We start from the raw sequence: 20,204 nt of genomic DNA, 5'->3' as shown, positions 1-20,204 counted from the left end.
TGCTGTCAGTCCAGTTGAAACCAATAGTGAATAGTTTATAACATTTATACTTGCAGACTTCATAACATTTCTACTTAGGGAGCCTTTTCACGTCACCCATTAAGTATCCCAAAGAGTGTGATCACATATAATTGACCGATAATGAATCCATAGCATACACAGATGTGGAAATCTAAGAATCTGTGGAACATCTTAAAATCAGTTTTGTGATATGTTGAATCAGGATTTCTGCCAGCAAAGCAGAAGTCCACAAGTCTACTTCTATTCAGTCTAGAAATTGTCTTCTAAAGGTGGTATTGTAGCATTGAACATTGGAATGGAGCAGGGACATATTCATCAATGCCTACTAGATTAAGTTAAGTTTATTTATTAGTCACAAGTAGGCTTACATTCATCCCAGTCAGAGTTGTGTTAGACATGGAGGAGTTTAATGGAGCTTGTGGCATGGGTCAGATAAATTCAGAAGGGAAAGGCTTCATAGGCAACCAAAGGAAGCACCGGAGACATGCTGGGAGCAGGCCATGTTTCCCCCCTCCTGGCTATAGGTTTCTAACCAGGTAGACAAAGAAAGGGAAAGAAATGTATCCAAATGTCCGATAAAAATTAAGGTACCCAAAAATGGAATTATCTTCTCTGTTTAACATTCAGGTTTGCTTTTGATACTACTAAGAGCACCATGCTAAGTGCAGTGTCGGCAGCAGCAAACTAAGAAACACCATATACTCGTGGATATCAGGAAATCAATGAAATGAGTCAGTTAATAAATACTCCAATGGGATTTGATGTCAAAACCTTTTCTTTAAAAATGATGTATAAGTAATTTAGAAAGAGAATAAATGATGGCATAGCGTGCGACTCTTTTTTAAATCAAGCCAACTTCTATCATAACTCGAATCCAGTTTTGCACCTTAGAGACTCATTAGACTGACGTGTTCAGCCAAGGCTCATTAAAATGGGCAGCTGGAAAGCAACTGTTAAGATGTGTGAAAAGAGGAAATGTTGATTTGCTGTCTAAATAGGCACTGTGGGAGAAAAAATAATTCTGAAACTGTCAAGCAGCAGTAAGTCTATTCCAGATACAAAAGCCAAATAAAAACATCAGGAGCTCAAGTTAGGAAATTTTCTGACTCGCCAGACCTGACTTAGTAAAAGGTACCACAACATGCACAATTTTCACTCCAGGAGCTGGGTGTTGCATGGAATTGGACCCTCCAGGGCAGGCAATATCGGTTAGTTCAACGACCCATCTCAGTTCTCTGGGACTTAGTTCCTATTGTTTCAGAAGCTCAGGTCTTCAGTCCTCACCAACAGAGATTTTGTTTTAACTCTCACTGACAGCTGCACCACACTCCATGACCCTTCGAACTCCATATATTTAATACCAACTCAGGTCCCCCACCTATTTTCCATGCCTCCTCATAACCCCCATGGCACCTCCATGACCACTCACCCAGTGTTCACCATGGGCTAAGCTCAGGAGCCACATGAAGATGAAAAAATAAACTTCAAACAGTTTTAAATCAAGCTGCTCAGGTAAATAGTGATAAGTAACAAAGGTGAGACTGAGCCACTAACCTGTCATAGAACTGTTTAAAAAAAAGGACATACATTTTTTTAAAAACATAACTTTCAAATGGCACAACAGGATAAAAGTTATTGGCAAATAATTTATTTTTATATAACAAAACTAAGGCCGAATTCCTCTGAGCATTTAACCAGGCAGCCACTGTAACTCCAATGGGAGTTTAACTGCACAACTTAGAGAAAGGCTGCCAGTCAGATTTGCAGAATCTCAACCTTAGTTAGGAAAATCTGATTGGTCTACTAAAGGAGGGGTGGAAGGGGTGCAACCCTCTTCTCACAACATACAAGTCAGTTGAGAGAGACAGGAAGTGAAAAACGGGGATTCCCTACTCTGGGGAGTTCATAGTTTCACTGACTTTAAAGGAGCCATCGTAACACTGAAGGTCAGTGCCTAATAATGTCACAACACAAAAAACCTTCAAACGGGTGAGGATGGGCACCAGTCGGAAGGAAGGGCTGAGGAAGTATCAGTGGAAATCGGAACTACTGAAAATGGCAAATGTTTACAAGTTAGATTATTTTTGTAGTATAAACTACTATATTCAGTTGTATGGAGAATTAGAAAATCAAAGTTAAAGGAGAGGGTAGAAGTGCAGGTTAATATTGAGGACTTTCAACTAGTTAAAGGAGCCGAGGCCTCAGGAGAGGTTAGTAAAGTTTCAAGACCACGTAATAGAGTAGAGAGTATAGAAGATGGCAGGAACCTCAGGCAGAGCAAAAAAGGTGACAAGTATGAGACGGGAGGTGGTCAATGCAGGATTGAGGGTGTTGTACCTAAATGCGCGCAGTATATGGAACAAGGTAAATGAGCTTGTTGGGCACGTTGAAATTGGCAGGTACAATGTTGTGGGCATCACAGAGACATGGCTGCAAGGGGATCAAGGCTGGGATCTAAATATCCAAGTATATGTGTTCTATCAAAAGGACAGGCAGATGGGCAAAGGGGACGGGTTGCATTGTTAGTAAGGAAAAGCAAGAAGTGATATAGGATCAGAAGACATAGAATCCTTGTGGGTACAGTTGAGGAACTGCAAAGGTAAAAAGATCCTGATGGGAGTTATGTACAGGCCCCCTAGCAGTAGTCAGGATGTGGGGCAGAAAATAAATCAGGAGATAGAAAAGGCATATAAAAAAGGCAATATTACAATAATCATTAGGGATTTCAATATGCAGGTGAACTGGGAAAATCAGGTAGGTAGTGGATCCCAAGAAAAGGAATTTGTGGAATGTCTAAGAGATGGATTTTTGGAGCAACTTGTGACAGAGCCGACCAGGGAACAGGCAATTCTGGATTTGGTGAGGTGTAATGAGACTTGATCAGGGAACTTAAGGTGAAGGAACCCTATGGAAGCAATATGATAGAATTTACCCTGCAGTTTGAGAGGGAGAAGCTGGAATCAGATGCAACGGTATTACAATTAAATAAAGGTAACTACAAAGACATGAGGGAGGAGCTGGCCAGAGTTGATTGGAAAGAGAGCCTAGCAGGGAAGACTGTGGAACAGCAATGGCAGGAGTTTTAGGGGGTTATTTGGGAGGCACAACAGAAATTCATCCCAAGGAGAAGAAAACATGCTAAGGGGAAGACGAGGCATACATAGCTGATGAGGGAAGTCAAGGACAGCATAAAAGCAAAACAAAAAGCATACAAAGTGGCGAGGATTGGTGAGAAGCCTGAGGATTGGGAAGCCTTTAAAAGCGAGTAGAGGACAACTGAAAAAGCAATAAGGGGGAGAAGATGAAATATGAGTGTAAGCTAGCTAGTAAAAGGTAAGAGAGAGGCAAAAATAGACATTGAACCACTGGAAAATGAGGCTGGAGAAGTAATAATAGGAAACAAAGAAATGGCGGTGGAACTGAATAGTTACTTTGCATCAGTCTTCACGGTGGAAGACACTAGTGGGATGCCAGAGCTCCAGGAGAATCAGGGGGCACAAGTGAGTGTAGTGGCCATCACTAAGGAGAAGGTTCTGGGGAAACTGAAAGGTCTGAAGGTGGATATATCACCTGGACTGGATGGAATACACCTCAGGGTTCTAAAAGATATAGCTGAGGAAATTGTGGAGGCATCGGTGGTGATCTTTCAGCAATCACTGGAGGCAGGGAGGGTTGTAGAGGACTGGAAAGTAGCTAGTGTAACACTGCTGTTTAAGAAGGGAGGGAGGCAGCAGATGGTGAATTATAGGCCGATTAGCCCGGCTTCAATCATTGGCAAGATTTTAGAGTCCATTATTAAAGATGAGATCGCGGAGTTCTTGGAAGTGCATGATAAAATGGGACTGAGTCAGCACGGCTTCATCAAGGGGAGGTCATGTCTGACAAATCTGTTAGAGTTCTTTGAGGAGGTAACAAGGAAGTTGGATAAAGGAGAACCAGTGGACGTGATTTATTTAGATTTCCAAAAGGCCTTTGACAAGGTGCCGCATAGGAGACTGTTAACACCATGGGCTCTTAACCTGTTTAAGGGTAAGATCCTGGCATGGATAGAGGATTGGTTGACTGGCAGAAGGCAGAGAGTGGGAATATAGGGGTCTTTTTCAGGATGGCAGCCGGTGACTAGTGATGTGCCTCAGGGGTCGGTGCTGTGACCATAACTTTTCACAATTTACATTAACAATTTGGAAGAAGGAACTGAAGGCACTGTTGTTAAGTTTGCAGATGATACAAAAAATATGTAGTATTGAGGAAACAGGGGGGCTGCTGAAGGACTTGGACAGGTTAGGAGAATGGGCTAAAAAGTGGCAGATGGAATACAATGTGGAAAAGTGTGAGGTTATGCACTTTGGAAGGCGGAATGGAGGCATAGACTATTTTTTAACTAGGGAAATGCTTAGGAAATCAGAAACACAAAGGGACTTGGGAGTCCTTGTTCAAGATTCTCTTAAGGTTAACGTGCAAGTTCAGTCGGCAGTTAGGAAGGCAAATGCAATGTTAGCGTTCCTGTCGAGAGGGCTAGAATACAAGAGCAGTGATGCACTTCTGAGGCTTATAAGGCTCTGGTTAGACCCCATTTGGAGTATTGTGAGCAGTTTTGGGCCCCATATCTAAGGAAGGATGTAGTGGGCTTGGAAAGGGTCCAGAGGAGTTTCATAAGAATGATCCCTGGAATGAAGAGCTGGTTGTATGAGGAACGGTTGAGGACTCTGGGTCTGTACTCATTGGAGTTTAGAAGGATGAGGGGGGATTTTATTGAAACATACAGGATACTGAAAGGTGAGGATAGAGTGGTCATGGAGAGGATGTTTCAACGAGTAGGAAAAACTAGAACCAGAGGGCACAACCTTAGGCAAAAGGGATGATCCTTTAAAACAGAGATGAGGAGGAATTTCTTCAGCCAGCGAGTGGTGAATCTGTGGAAATCTTTGCCGCAGAAGGCTATGGAGGCCAGGTCATTGAATGTCTTTAAGACAGAGATAAATAGGTTCTTGATTAACAAGGGGATCAGGGGTTATGGGGAAAAGGCAGAAGAATGGCGATTAGAAAAATATCAGCCATGATTGAATGGCGGAGCAGACTTGATGGGCTGAGTGGCCTAATTCTACTCCTAGGTCTTATGGACTTATGGCCTTAAACTAATTTTGCAGGGGGACAAAGGAGGGACTGAATGAAAGATGAGGTGGTATTCCCCTAATTTGGGCAGTCAAAAGCCCAAGTTGACAACTGCGAAAGAAAAGTGGGTGCATGTGATGTACTTCCAGTCCTCTGGGTGTCTACCAGCCCCATGCAAATGAGGCGCCCTCCCTCTGACCCTGTAATTTTCACCTTACATTTTCATAATATGTATATGTCAGAAGGAAACTCTTATTTAACTGAAGTAAAATAAATGTACATATCTATATTGTATATATGTATAAAGCTCAGTTGGCTGGATGGATGGTTCATGATGGGGAGCGGCACTAACACCACTGGTTTAATTACTGTACTGGCTGAGGTTATGCATGAAGGCCTCACCTCCTGAGCCTTGCTCCTCACCTGAATTGTGGTGACGTCAGCTCTCCCACTCAAAGGGGAGAGCAGCCTATGGTCTTCTGGGACTATGACAACTTTCATATGTGTAAAGATACATATAAAGATAGTGGCCAGATATTCCTTACAGACATGATCCCAGCAATTATTATATTAGCTGAAGATCTCCGTCACTGATTCTTTGGACTGAATTTTTAATTATCCATGGGGATGAGTTCTGAGGCAGGTGAGCCTGAAAAATTGCACACTTATTCCTGACAACACAATGAGGTGTTTCGATTTTCAAAGGTAGGGCTAGAGGCGGAAGCCAGCAACCTGCACTCCTCCAGTTAATTCCTTGATGGGCTTGTTGTAAACTCATTATGAATATAAGGAGCCACTTGAAAAGGCAAGCACGGGCAACACAAAGGATCTGGGACACATTTGATCATAGCTGTTAGGATCACAGCAGGAAGCCATTGGTGCTCATGACTGCCGTGTGAAAAAGTTGTATAAAAGGGGAGATTTAAAGTCAGTTGCTCATGCAGTGGTACAGAGTTATCATTGCTTGCAGACAGGTTTGATTTTGTAAGGAGTTTGTTTGGACTCTTGAGACTAATGTGGGGCTGCTAACCTCCATAGCCATCTCGAGCCATGCCTGCTTCATTTGGTCTATGGGAGTTCTTTTTCCAAATGGAGGAAAAAGTAAAACACTCCTGTCCACCAGAGCTCATTCATTCCCAAAAGCAATGCCATACCCAGTCATGGCTTTTGATTGCCTTTTATCTTATCCCTGCATTCTAGCACCCACCTGCTGCCTGTGCCCAATGTGCCTCGCTGGGTGCTGAACTCAGCTCTAGTCCGATTAGTGGCCAACACTTGAAAATTGTATTGCATCACTGCTGCTGCCACATTACAGGGTCAACATCTGTAAATGTTCCAGTCATTGGGTTCCTGATCACGTAATGAAAATTGGATCCCTTATCTCTGTACGTGTACTTGTTGGGTAGAAGTAAGGGCAATTGAACATTTTGGCCACCACATGTGCATCCAATTCCAATCTAGTTTACGACTCATCTGCATTTCTGCCAGAGCTGCAGCAGGAGGGTGGGGGAAGCATTGTGAAATTTTGACCCTGTTGTTGAATGGAGTTCGGTAAGAAGTCTCACAACACCAGGTTAAAGTCCAACAGGTTTATTTGGTAGCAAATGCCATAAGCTTTCGGAGCGCTGCTCCTTCGTCAGATGGAGTGGAAATGTGCTCTCAAACAGTGCACAGAGACACAAAACTGTCAGAGAGCAAGAAATCCAAGCCTGATCTCCTTAGATTTATGAGGTTACTTATCAGCAGTAAACAAAGATTATCACTTTAATTTTAAACATCTAATTATTTATTTTTAACTACAATTGATCTTTATGAAAAATTAATTATTGTGTTAACTAATATTTCTTTGTCTTTTTTCTACCTTTCCTATGACAACGTGCGTGCTTTCACAACAGGCTCAGGTAAGGCAGAATGATCTTCTCTGTAAAAGTATATGTGTTATGTGTGTGTGATTCAGTGTGATTACATTCATATTTATTAAGGTATTTGTATTAACTCTTAGTACTTCATGTAAAATTTCTTGCTTGAATTAATTACCTGTCAGATGTGTGTATGAATGTGTGTATTTGAGAGACTGCATCCCCCATGACACATTGTTAGTCAGAGGCTAAGCTAAATGTGTGATAAAATTTTGACAGGTTGTTAATGTGATATTTACATGAAGTTCCTTCTTTATACACAAAACTTTAATATATTTTAGACAAGATAGTAAAGTGCACACGCACAAGAAATAGAAGCAGTAGGCCACCAGGCCCTTCAACCCTACCCCACTATTCAATACGATCATAGCTGATCTATGCCAGCCTCAACTCCTTTTCCGTGCCATTTCCCCATAGCTCTCCATTCCTCAATCTATCAAATATTTATCCACCACTTCAAATACTTCCAATGATCCAGCCTCCTTTAGGGCAAAGAATTCCAGAGATTCATCCTCTCTATGAGAAGAAATTTCTATGCACTTTAGTTTTAAATGTCTGGCCATTTATCTTGTGGCTTTGTGCCCTTGTTCGAGACTCTACCATTATTGAAAACATCTCACCATCTGCCCTATCAAGCCCCCTCAGGATCTTATATGTTTGAATATAACACTCTTTTAAACTCCAAGGAATACAGACCCAGGCTATTTAGTCTCTCTTAATAGGACAACCCTCTCATCCCAGGAATTAGCCTGGTCAATCACCTCCTGACTGCCTCCAATGTTACTGTATCCTTTTTTAGGTAAGGGGACCAAAACTGTACACAGTATTCCAGGCAAGGCCTTATCAACACCCTGTACAATTGCAACAAAACCTTCCTATTTTTAAACTCCAAGCCCTTTGCAATAAAGGCCAAAATGCCGTTTGCCACCTTAACTACTTGTCGCACCTGCCTGCTAGCTTTAGATTCTTTCATATCTTCATGTTAATTTACCTTAAGGTATCATAACAGGGTGATCTTAAAACAATTAAAATCTTCAATTAACTGCCACTTGCAAATAAATGATTGTAACTTCATTCTTCATTTCAAATTCATGTTGTTTAGTATAAGAGAGTTACTTTCAGCGGGAAATGTTGCACAATAACATTGGATAAGTCACAGAAACCCCAGAAAACTGGCTCTAATATGTATTACATGTATATATGCTGATCTTATTTAGCAACAATAAGCCACTTGATACTGTTTAATTGAACATGCCAATTTATTTAATTGGAGATGATAACAGCTGTGTTGATAGGTTTAATTAGCCTGTAGTTGATATGAAAACTTAACAGGTAATCTTTGAGAACAATTATTTCCTCTCCCCCCTCCCCCAATACATTCCTGACAAGAAGAAAACATTGTCTTTGGGGGCTAATTTAATTAATAGGACAAAACTCATTTTTAATCAAGGAAATTCTTAAATTTCTTAAGGAAAATAATACTAAATGGGAATTGGGTGAAGTAGGTATATTTCTCTAATTGCTCAGAATTATTTTAAAGTGTAAGCTAAATACAGAATTGACACGTATTAAAATACACAGTAAATTAGCACATTCTGTATGCTGTATATTATTTTTGGTATCAAATTTCTCTCTGTCCGAACAGAAGGCCTGAACTTAATAACTGAAAAAATCATAAACTGAGGCGGTCAGACTCCTTTACAACCTAATAAGTTATCAACACATCACTCCTCTTTGTTAGTATACAAATAAATAGGGAGGATCAGTTGAAATAATAATTGGAAAGAGCTGTTTTAAAATACAGACACTAACATATGCAGCTGTAGTTTGATTTACTAGATATGAAAAGTGACAAAAGAAAATAGCACTGTTTATCTTAGTCATTATAATACTTGAAGTATTTTTAAGGTTCACAGTGTTTCTCATGATATACTTTCTGCCAACACTAAATTTGCAATGTGAATCCAGAGTCGAGGCTGACCTGATTGTGAAGAGAACAACATGGTACTCCATGGAGAATACAGCCTCTTGCTCCTTTGAATTTGACATCATAAAGAATGTAAATCTATTTAGGCCTATTTGAGCTTATCTGACAATTTAAATGTTCAGAGCATAAGCATTTCCTTTATTTTTTTTAGATATTTCAATTCTAACTCTTGGGAGCAGAGCTCAGAATACGAGTGTAAGCATAATTGCAGAGAACTTTCTCCTGAGTAGACTCATTTGAGGTCTAGTTAAAGTAAAGTTTATTTATTGCTCACAAGTTAACACTGCAATGAAATTGCTGTGAAAATGCCCACGATCGCCACACTCCGGCACCTGTTCGGATACACTGAGGGAGAATTTAGCATGGCCAATGTACCTAAACAGTACGTCTTTCGGACTGTGGGAAGAAACCAGAGCACCCAGAGAAAACCCACGCAGGCACGGGGAGAACGTGCAGACTTCGCACAGACAGTGACCCAAGCCGCGAATCAAACCCGGGTCCCTGGCGCTGTGAGGCAGCAGTGCTAACCACTGTGCCACCATGCCGCCCCTAAACTGGAGCCAAGCAATATAAACAGGATATGCTCCATACTGCTGAGAAATGAGTAGTTTAAGCATTAATACAGCATGCTCTTAGCCTCTATTAGGTGTGAACATTGTGCTATTGCGAATAATTCACTTTTACAGAGACAGGTTATTTTACAAGAACAAGCGTTTTATGTGTTTTCTTTGAACCAAATAAAAGATTATTCCTTCTGTACTTGTGTCTCAGTCACAGCTATTGAAAAGATACTTAAGAACTCTGTATCTTTGCACAGTCATCACCATCATTAATTCTGACATCCCCACTACCACATTGTTGCTTTATAACAAATAATTACGGTTGGCTGTTTTCTTATATCCACCAAGGTCATCTTCTACCTTATCCAACCTTTGATCTTTGATTTTCCTCTGGGGCTTTTTCCAAAAGCTTCTCAAATCAAACTTTGCACAGCTGCAATAATTATCCAATCCATCATGTAGCCAAGACCAGCAGAGGGACAATGCGTGGCATTTTTCTGATTGTGTTGAGTTGCACACAAACCTTCTGCTCCTCGGAGAATAGAAATCAGAAGTTCAGCCAGTTCCAGTGGTGTTGAACTCGGAGTAATATCTTAACGGTGAGTATTTGAAGTAATGAATATTTATTTAAATCTGTATTATGTGCATCATTTTCATAGGTATATGAGGTGGTTCCCTGTCACAGTGACTGCAGCCAGTACGTGTGGGTAGCAGAAGCATGGAGTGTGTGCAAAGTGAGCAATGTGGACCTAAAGGATAACTGCGGAGAAGGAGTGCAAACCCGCAAAGTGAGGTAAAGCTCAATAATCAATTTCTTAGTTCAAAGGTCTGATTTGAAATTATACAATTGGTGTGTTATTGGGTCTTAACACAAGTGTACCAAACACACTAAATGAAAGGTTCTTTATTAACGAATAACAAGGTTCAGGAGAGCTTTTCTATACATGTGTTACCAGCTGACCAACACTGCTCTAACAACGGCATCACAGGTTCTCTTGCATCACTTCCTGTGATGACATAAACTGTGTACATATTCAGTCTTGTGTTAATCACGGGATTTTCACAGTAACTTCATTGCAGTGTTACTGTAAGCTTACTTGTGACACTAATAAATAAACTTGAAGTATTAGAGCAATATCATAACATCCCTTTTTTCTCAAGTAGAAAAATAACGCAAGTTATAAGCTATGTACATAATGGAATAGGATCATTGTGAACCATAATTACACATGTATGGGCACTCGTATTAGTTATTCAAGTATCTCTGAAAAGTACTTGATCTGGTCTGGTAACAGTGAAACTTTGCTGAGATCTGGAATTGTTAACTCTCCTCTCTTGACTTGTAGGTCAAGACTGACAATTATCATCTATCTTTCCTAATTGTGCTCTCAGAACTTGAATGTGAATGTGTTTTTTGTGCTATAGAAGCATTAGCTATGATGCTGTTGGAAAACTCTCAACTGACATCTATTCCTCCATCCAGGGTGATTACCTTGCGGTGTCTTGATTGGTCTCCTTGCATTGCAGAATTAATAACTTTATCATTTACAGCATTCATTTTCTGGTCCATTTAATCCTGGATAGTGTGGGGACAATGTAACTCAATTTACAGCCCACTTCCTGCACGTCTTGGAATGGCTTATTGGTCGACAGTGGATTATTATCTGACCTGTCTCCTCCAGGGACCCAGAAAGACTGAAAATTGCACTCATTGTGTTTGCTACTGATGTGCTTGATGCATCTCTTAGTTGGTGAATGATAGGAAATTTGGAGAAGTAATTGATAATGAGTAAGAAGTCATCACCTCAAACAGCGAATAAGTCAGTTGCAATTCTTGACCATTGATTGTGATAGAGCCATTCACTTCATGCAATGTTCCATGTGTTGATTCGACCAATTACTCCTGACATGCTTCACACCTCCTCACTGTTCTATGTATTTATTGATCCCTCGCCAATAATCTGTCTCACGTACAAGTCATCTTGTTCTTTCAATGCCTGTGTGACCTTGATTATAACTAGGTAAGTGCATCTTGACAAAGCATTTTGGTATCAATACCTGTCTGCTCTTGAAAATGACTGCTTGAAATGCCGAATTCATCATGGTGCGGCTGAAAGATTCTGAGGTCTCTAGGAACCTGGCCATCCACTTATGATGAGCTCTCATTAAACCTTAAGATTACTGGAAGTTTCCCTTTAGAGCTCTTCAAATTTTTTCTTTCTGTCCAAATTGTATTAGGTGAATGTTGTCAATATCTTCTAGTTCCACAACAATTTTGTCTACTTGATCATCCAATGGTGTATCTTCTATATTCTTGGGATTGGGTAACCTGCTCAATAACCATGATGTTTCCAAGTTTGCACCAAACCTTGCAATCGTACACTGCATTTTAATAGCAATCTTTGGAGTCGAGACGGTGTGTTGGTGAATGGCTTCTGTCAAATCAATTCTAGTGACTTGTGATCTGTATCAATAACAAAGTGCTTGCCAAACAGGTACATATGACACTGAACACAGTGTTTGCCAATGTTTCTCTTTCAATATTTGAATAGTTCACCTGAGTGGGTGACCACTTCTTTCCAAGCCTTTCTACACACTCTTGCCCAGTGTCCTTTTAGACCACATGTTTTATAAGAACATAAGAAATAGGAGCAGGAGTAGGCCATCTAGCCCCTCAAGCCTGCTCCGCCATTCAATAAGATCATGGCTGATCTGATAGTGGGTTCAGTTCCACTTACCCGCCCGCTCCCCATAACCCTTAATTCCCTTAATGGTTAAAAATCTATCTATCTGTGACTTAAACACATTTAACGAGGTAGCCTCTACTGCTTCATTTGGCAGAGAATTCCAAAGATTCACTACCCTCTGGGAGAAGAAGTTCCTCCTCAACTCTGTTCTAAATTGACTCCCCTGTATTTTGAAGCTATGCCCCCTAGTTCTTGTTTCCATTGTAAGTGGAAATAACCTCGCTGCTTCTACCCTGTCTAGCCCCTTCATGATCTTATATGTCTCTATAAGATCTCCCCTCAATCTTCTAAACTCCAATGAAATCGTAGAAACCCCTACAGTACAGAAAGAGGCCATTCGGCCCATCGAGTCTGCACCGACCACAATCCCACCCAGGCCCTACTCCCATATCCCTACACATTTTACCCACTAATCCCTCTAACCTACGCATCTCAGGACACTAAGGGGCAATTTTAGCATGGCCAATCAACCTAACCCGCACATCTTTGGACTGTGGGAGGAAACCGGAGCACCCAGAGGAACCCACGCAGACACGAGGAGAATGTGCAAACTCCACACAGACAGTGACCCAAACCGGGAATCGAACCCAGATCCCTGGAGCTGTGAAGCAGCAGTGCTAACCACTGTGCTATCGTGCCGCCCTGAGTACAGGCCCAGTCTACTCAATCTCTCCTCATAAGCTAACCCCCTCATCTCCGGAATCAACCTGGTGAACCTTCTCTGTACCCCCTCCAAAGCTAATATATCTTTTCTTAAATAAGGGGACCAAAATTGTACACAGTACTCTAGGTGCGGCCTCACCAGTACCCTGTACAGTTGCAGCATGACCTCCCTGCTTTTATACTCCATCCCTCTCGCGATAAAGGCCAACATTCCATTTGCCTTCTTGATTACCTGCTGCACTTGCAAACTGAGTTTTTGTGATTCATGCACAAGGACTCCCAGGTCCCTCTGCACAGTAGCATGTTGTAATTTTTCACCGTTTAAATAATAGTCCATTTTACTATTATTCCTTCCAAAGTGGATAATCTCACACTTACCAACGTTATACTCCATCTACCAGATCCTTGCCCACTCATTTAGCCTATCCAAATCTCTCTGCAGACTCTCTGTGTCCTCCACGCAATTTGCTTTCCCACTCATCTTTGTGTCATCCGCAAACTTTGTTACCCTACACTCGGTCCCCTCCTCCAGATCGTCTATGTATATGGTAAATAGATGAGGCCCCAGCACCGATCCCTGCAGCACGCCACTAGTCACTGATTGCCAACCGGAAAAGCACCCATTTATTCCGACTCTCTGCTTTCTGTTAGGTAGCCAATCCACGCTAACACTTTACCCCCAACTCCGTGTACCTTTATCTTATGCAGCAACCTTTTGTGAGGCACCTTATCGAATGCCTTCTGGAAATCTAAATACACCACATCCACCGGTTCCCCTCTGTCAACTGCACTCGTTGTATCCTCAAAAAATTCCAGTAAATTAGCCAAACATGACTTTCCCTTCATGAATCCATGCTGCGTCTGCTTGATTAAACCATTCTTTTCCAGGTGTCCTGCTATTTCTTCCTTAATGATAGATTCCAGCATTTTCCCAACTACAGATGTTAAGCTAACCGGCCTGTAGTTACCTGCCTTTTGTCTACCTCCTTTTTTAAACAGTGGCGTTACATTAGCTGTTTTCCAATCAGCTAGCACCTCCCCAGAGTCCAGTGAATTTTGATAAATTACAACTAATGCATTTGCTATTACTTCGGCCGTTTCTTTTAGTACCCTGAGATGCATTCCATCCAGACCAGGGGACTTGTCTACCTTTAGTCCCATTAGCCTACCCAGCACTACCTCTTTAGTAATAGTGATCGTTTTAAAGTCCTCACCCCCTACAGTCCCATGACCATCAATTATTGGTAAGCTATTTGTGTCCTCCACTGTGAAGACCGACAGAAAAAACTTGTTTAAGGCCTCGGCCATTTCCTCGTTTCCGATTATTAAATCCCCCTTCTCATCTTCTAAGGGACCAACATTTACTTTAGCCACTCTTTTCCATTTTATATATTTGTAAAAACTTTTACTATCAGTTTTTATATTTTGTGCTAGTTTACTTTCATAATCTATCTTTCCTTTCTTTATTGCTTTCTTAGTAGTTCTTTGTTGTTTTTAAAGCCTTCCCAATCTTCTAGTTCCCCACTAATTTTGGCCACTCTATATGCATTGGTTTTTAATTTGATACTCTCCTTTATATCCTTAGTTATCTTGGTTATCCCTTTTCTTACATTCCTTCTTTTTCACTGGAATATATTTTTGCTGAGTACTGAGGAAAATCTCCTTAAAAATCCTCCACTGTTCCTCAACTGTCCCACCAATTAGTCTGTGTTCCCAGTCTACATTAGCCAACTCCACCCTCATCCTATTGTAATCCCCCTTGTTCAAGCAGAGGACACTGGTTTGGGACCCTACTTTCTCACCCTCCATCTGTATTAGAAATTCAACCATATTGTGATCACTCATTCCAAGAGGATCCCTCACAAGGAGATCATTAATTTTACCTGTCTCATTACACAGGACCAGATCCAAGATAGCTTGCTCCCTCGTAGGTTCTGTAACATACTGTTCGAGGAAACTATCGCGACAGTATTCTAAGAACTCGTCCTCAAGTCCACCGCGTCCGACTTGAGTTGACCAATCAATATGGAGGTTAAAATCCCCCATTATTATTGCTGTTCCATTTTTGCATGCATCTGTTATTTGTTTGTTTATAGCCCGCCCCACCTTGAAGTTATTATTTGGGGACCTATAGACTACGCCCACCAGTGACTTTTTCCCCTTACTATTCCTTATCTCCACCCACATTGATTCCACATTTTGCTCCTTAGAGCCTATACCGTCTCTCACTACCACCCTGATGTTATCCTTAATTAACAGAGCTACCCCACCTCCTTTTCCTTCCTGTCTATCCTTCCTATTTGTCTTGATACCCCTGGATATTTAGTTCCCAGTCCTGGTCACCCTGCAACCACGTTTCTGTAATGGCCACTAGATCCTAGCTTTTCATATTCCCTTAGCAGAACCTCTGTTCCTGTTCTACCTATGTCATTGGTACCTACGTGGACCACGACGACTGGATTTTTACCCTCCCACTCCAAGTTCCTCTGCAGCCCAGATGAGATATCCTGAACCCGAGCACCAGGCAGGCAACACAGCCTTCGGGATTCTCGATCCTGGTCACAGAGAACAGTGTCAATGCCCCTAACTATACTATCCCCAATTACGACTACATTTCTTTTTTCTCCCCCCACTTGAACAGCTCCCTGTACCACGGTGCTGTGGTCAGTTTGCTCATCCTCCCTGCAGTCCCCGTTCCCATCCACACAGGGAGCAAGAATCTCGAACCTGTTGGACAAGTTCAGGGACTGAGGCTCCTGGAACTCCACCTCCTGGATCCCGCTACCTGCCTTGCTCGCAGCCACACCCTCTTGTCCCTGACCACTGGCTGAATTCAAGCTAGTTAGTCTAAGGGGTGTGACTGCCTCCTGAAACACAGCGTCCAGGTAACTCTCCCCCTCCCTGACCTACGGGTGTAGCTGTTTCAAGTGCTTTGATGTATTGTCTGTTCACAGCTACAATGTTGTATTTCCTGCCATCTTTGAGTAGACTGTTGATGTCTCTTACTTAGCAGATTCTATTGAAATGCCTCTATTGGAGTCAATGTGGTTAACAGCTCAGTGATTCTCATCGAGTTTTGAGAAATCACAATTTTTGCCTTTGACTCACCATCTACCGGTGACTGGTTAATTGTTTCTTTGGGCTGTTGTCTAAAGGCATTAGTTTGAGTCGATGGATTCTAAAGCTGACATTGACTCTTAACTGATCTTCCAGCATTGTCCAGAATTTAGCTGCATCTTTCTGCTCTGCTTCTGATGTTCCAGGGGTGTTAATGGGATGGAGACCTTCATTGCCCATCGCTCTCTTTATTTTTATTGCTTATTTATTGATTCCTGCAACTACAATATCTAAAAAACAGTTCCATACATTGGTGAAATAGTTTCTCAATTAGAATCATGGAATCCTTACAGTATAGAAGGAAGCTTTTTGGCCCATCGAGTCTGTACCGACCACAATCCCACCCAGACCCTATTCCCGCAACCCCAAGCATTCACCTTGCTAATCCCCTGACACTAGGGTCAATTTAGCATGGCCAATCAACCTAACCTGCACTTTGGACTGTGGGAGGAAACCGGACCACCTGGAGGAAATCCATGCCGACACGGGGAGAATATGCAAACTCCACATAGACAGTGACCCAAAGCCAGAATTGAACCAGGGATCCTGGCGCTGTGAGGCAGCAGTGCTAACCACTGTGCCACCATGCCACAAAGAACAATACAGCACAGGAACAGGCCCTTTGGCCCTCCAAGCCCGCGCCGCTCCCTGGTCCAAACTAGACCATTCTTTTGTATCCCTCCATTCCCACTCCGTTCATGTGGCTATCTAGATAAGTCTTAAACATTCCCAGTGTGTCCGCCTCCACCACCTTGCCTGGCAGCGCATTCCAGGCCTCCACCACCCTCTGTGTAAAATACGTACTTCTGATATCCGTGTTAAACCTCCCCCCCCTCACCTTGAACCTAGGACCCCTCGTGAACGTCACCACTGACCTGGGAAAAAGCTTCCCACCGTTCACCCTATCTATGCCTTTCATAATTTTATACACCTCTATTAGGTCACCCCTCATCCTCCGTCTTTCCAGTGAGAACAACCCCAGTTCACCCAATCTGTCCTCGTAACTAAGCCCTTCCATACCAGGCAACATCCTGGTAAACCTCCTCTGCACTCTTTCTAAAGCCTCCAAGTCCTTCTGGTAGTGTGGTGACCAGAACTGGGTGCAGTATTCCAAATGCAGCCGAACCAACGTTCTATACAACTGCAACATCAGACCCCAACTTTTATACTCTATGCCCCCTCCTATAAAGGCAAGCATGCCATATGCCTTATTCACTACCTTCTCCACCTGTGACGTCACCTTCAAGGACCTGTGGACTTGCACACACAGGTTCCTCTGCGTATCTACACCCTTTATGGTTCTGCCATTTATCGTATAGCTCCCCCCTACTTTAGTTCTACTAAAATGCATCACTTCGTATTCATCTGGATTGAACTCCATCTGCCATTTCTTTGCCCAAATTTCCAGCCTATCTATATCCTTCTGTAGCCTCTGACAATGTTCCTCACTATCTGCAAGTCCAGCCATTTTCGTGTCGTCCGCAAACTTACTGATCACCCCAGTTACACCATCTTCCAGATTGTTTATATAAATCACAAACAGCAGAGGTCCCAATACAGAGCCCTGCGGAACACCACTAGTCACAGGCATCCAGCCGGAAAAAGACCCTTCCACTACCACCCTCTGTCTTCTGTGACCAACGTAGTAAGAAGTCTCGCAACACCAGGTTAAAGTCCAACAGGTTTATTTGGTAGCAAATCCCATAAGCTTTCGGAGCGCTGCTCCTTCGTCAGATGGAGTGGAAATGTGCTCTCAAACAGGGCACAGAGACACAGAAATCAAGTTACAGAATACTAATTAGAATGCGAATCCCTACAGCCAGCCAGGTCTTAAAGGTACAGACAACGTGGGTGGAGGGAGCATTAAACACAGGTTAAAGAGATGTGTATTGTCTCCAGACAGAACAGCTAGTGAGATTCTGCAACTCCAGTGGGCAAGCTGTGGGGGTTACTGATAATGTGACATAAATCCAACATCCCGGTTTAGGCCGTCCTCATGTGTGTGGAACTTGGCTATCAGTTTCTGCTCAGCGACTCTGCGCTGTCGTGTGTCGTGAAGGCCGCCTTGGAGAACGCTTACCTGAAGATCCAATGTGACCAAGCCAGTTCTCCACCCATCTAGCCACCTCCCCCTTTGTCCCATGAGATCCAACCTTTTGCACCAACCTACTATGAGGGACTTTGTCAAACGCTTTACTAAAGTCCATATAGACGACATCCACGGCCCTTCCCTCGTCAACCATTCTAGTCACTTCTTCAAAAACCTCCACCAGGTTAGTGAGGCATCACCTCCCTCTCACAAAACCATGCTGACTATCGTTAATGAGTTTATTCCTTTCTAAATGCGCATAAATCCTATCCCTAAGAATCCTCTCCAACAACTTCTCTACCACGGACGTCAAGCTCACCGACCTATAATTTCCCGGGTTATCCTTCCTACCCTTCTTAAATAACGGGACCACATTAGCTATCCTCCAATCCTCTGGGACCTCACCTGTGTCCAGTGACGAGACAAAGATTTACGTCAGAGGCCCAGCGATTTCATCTCTCGTCTCCCTGAGCAGCCTTGGATAGATTCCATCAGACCCTGGGGATTTGTCAGTCTTTATATTCCCTAAAAAACCTAACACTTCCTCCCTTGTAATGGAGATTTTCTCTAACGGGTCAACACTTCCCTCCGAGACACTCCCAGTCAACACATCCCTCTCCTTTGTGAATACCGATGCAAAGTATTCATTTAGGATCTCCCCTACTTCTTTGGGCTCTAAGCATAATTCCCCACTTTTGTCCCTGAGAGATCCAATTTTTTCCCTGACAATCCTTTTGTTCCTAATGTATGAATAAAATGCCTTGGGATTCTCCTTAATCCTGTCTGCCAAGGACATTTCGTGACCTCTTTTTGCTCTTCTAATTCCTCATTTGAGTTCTTTCCTACTTTCTTTGTATTCCTCCAGAGCTCCCTCCGTTTTTAGCTGCCTGGACCTCACGTGCGCCTCCCTTTTCTTTTTGACCAATCCCTCAATTTCCCTGGTTTTCAATAGTTCTCGAATCCTCCCCTTCCTATCCTTTTTTACAGGCACATGCCTATCCTGCAGCTCTAACAACTGTTCCTTAAAAGACTCCCACATGCCAGATGTGGATTTACCCTCAAACAGCCTCTCCCAATCAACAGCTGCCAATTTCTGCCTAATCCCACTAAAGTTAGCCTTCCCCCAATCCAACACCTTACCCTTGGGACACCACTCATCCTTTTCCATCACTATCCTAAAGCTAACAAAATTGTGGACACTATTTGCCACATGTTCCCCTACCGAAACTTTGAAGACCTGACCGGGCTCATTTCCCAGTACCAGTTCCAGTATAGCCCCCTCTCTAGTCGGGCTATCCACATATTGTTCCAAAGAACCCTCCAGTACGCATTTTACAAATTCCTCCCCATTCATACTCCCAGCCCTCCGTGATTTCCAGTCGATACCAGGGAAATTGAAGTCTCCCACTACAACAACCCTATTTTTTCTGCACCTATCCATTATCTCCTGACATATCCGTTCTTCCACTTCCCTTGGGCTGTTGGGGGGCCTGTAGTATACCCCCAACATAGTGACTGCGCCCTTCCTGTTTTTGAGCTCCACCCACAGTGACTCGTTACACGACCCCTCTGAATTGTCCTCCCTCTGCACCGCTGTAATATGCTCTCTAACTAATACTGCTACTCCCCCACCTCTTTTGCCACCCTTGGATGAAAGCACAAGGGAAATGATTCTTAAGTTTGCTGATGACAAAAAACTATATGAGCAAATTAGGATTTCAGATAAAATAAACAGGCCGCATGGTGGTCTTGATACAATGGGGGAAAGCAGTTTAGAAGCAGTTGGGGTTTAAATTGACAGCATGTTGAAAAGCTAGTTCCATCTTATCAGCTTCTGCATTTATCTGCAGTGTGTCAGGTTGTGTGCGAATAACTCCCTTAGGACAGGTGGGTTGTTAATTTCAAAATGTTAATAGCTCATTAAGAACAATCTTAGCAAATCTTAATGTGACTGCACGTGGGCTTCCTGGAGGCTGCCAGTGAAAGCAA

The 20,204-nt window shown here is 42.6% G+C and overlaps 1 protein-coding gene across 1 annotated transcript in view; it reads left to right on the top strand.

The window, feature by feature from the left end:
- thsd7aa (thrombospondin, type I, domain containing 7Aa) overlaps positions 1–20,204 on the top strand; it is a 398,355-nt gene that overhangs the window by 314,549 nt on the left and 63,602 nt on the right. The window contains exon 15 of the mRNA XM_078228043.1: positions 10,259–10,392. Coding sequence (XP_078084169.1) covers positions 10,259–10,392 — 134 coding nt within the window. The remainder of the gene's footprint in view (positions 1–10,258; positions 10,393–20,204) is intronic.

This window comes from Mustelus asterias, chromosome 2 (genome assembly GCF_964213995.1).
Source record: "Mustelus asterias chromosome 2, sMusAst1.hap1.1, whole genome shotgun sequence".
Lineage (NCBI taxonomy): Eukaryota > Metazoa > Chordata > Chondrichthyes > Carcharhiniformes > Triakidae > Mustelus > Mustelus asterias.
Note: the sequence above shows the minus strand (reverse complement) of the source record. Positions and strands in the feature narration are given on the sequence as shown.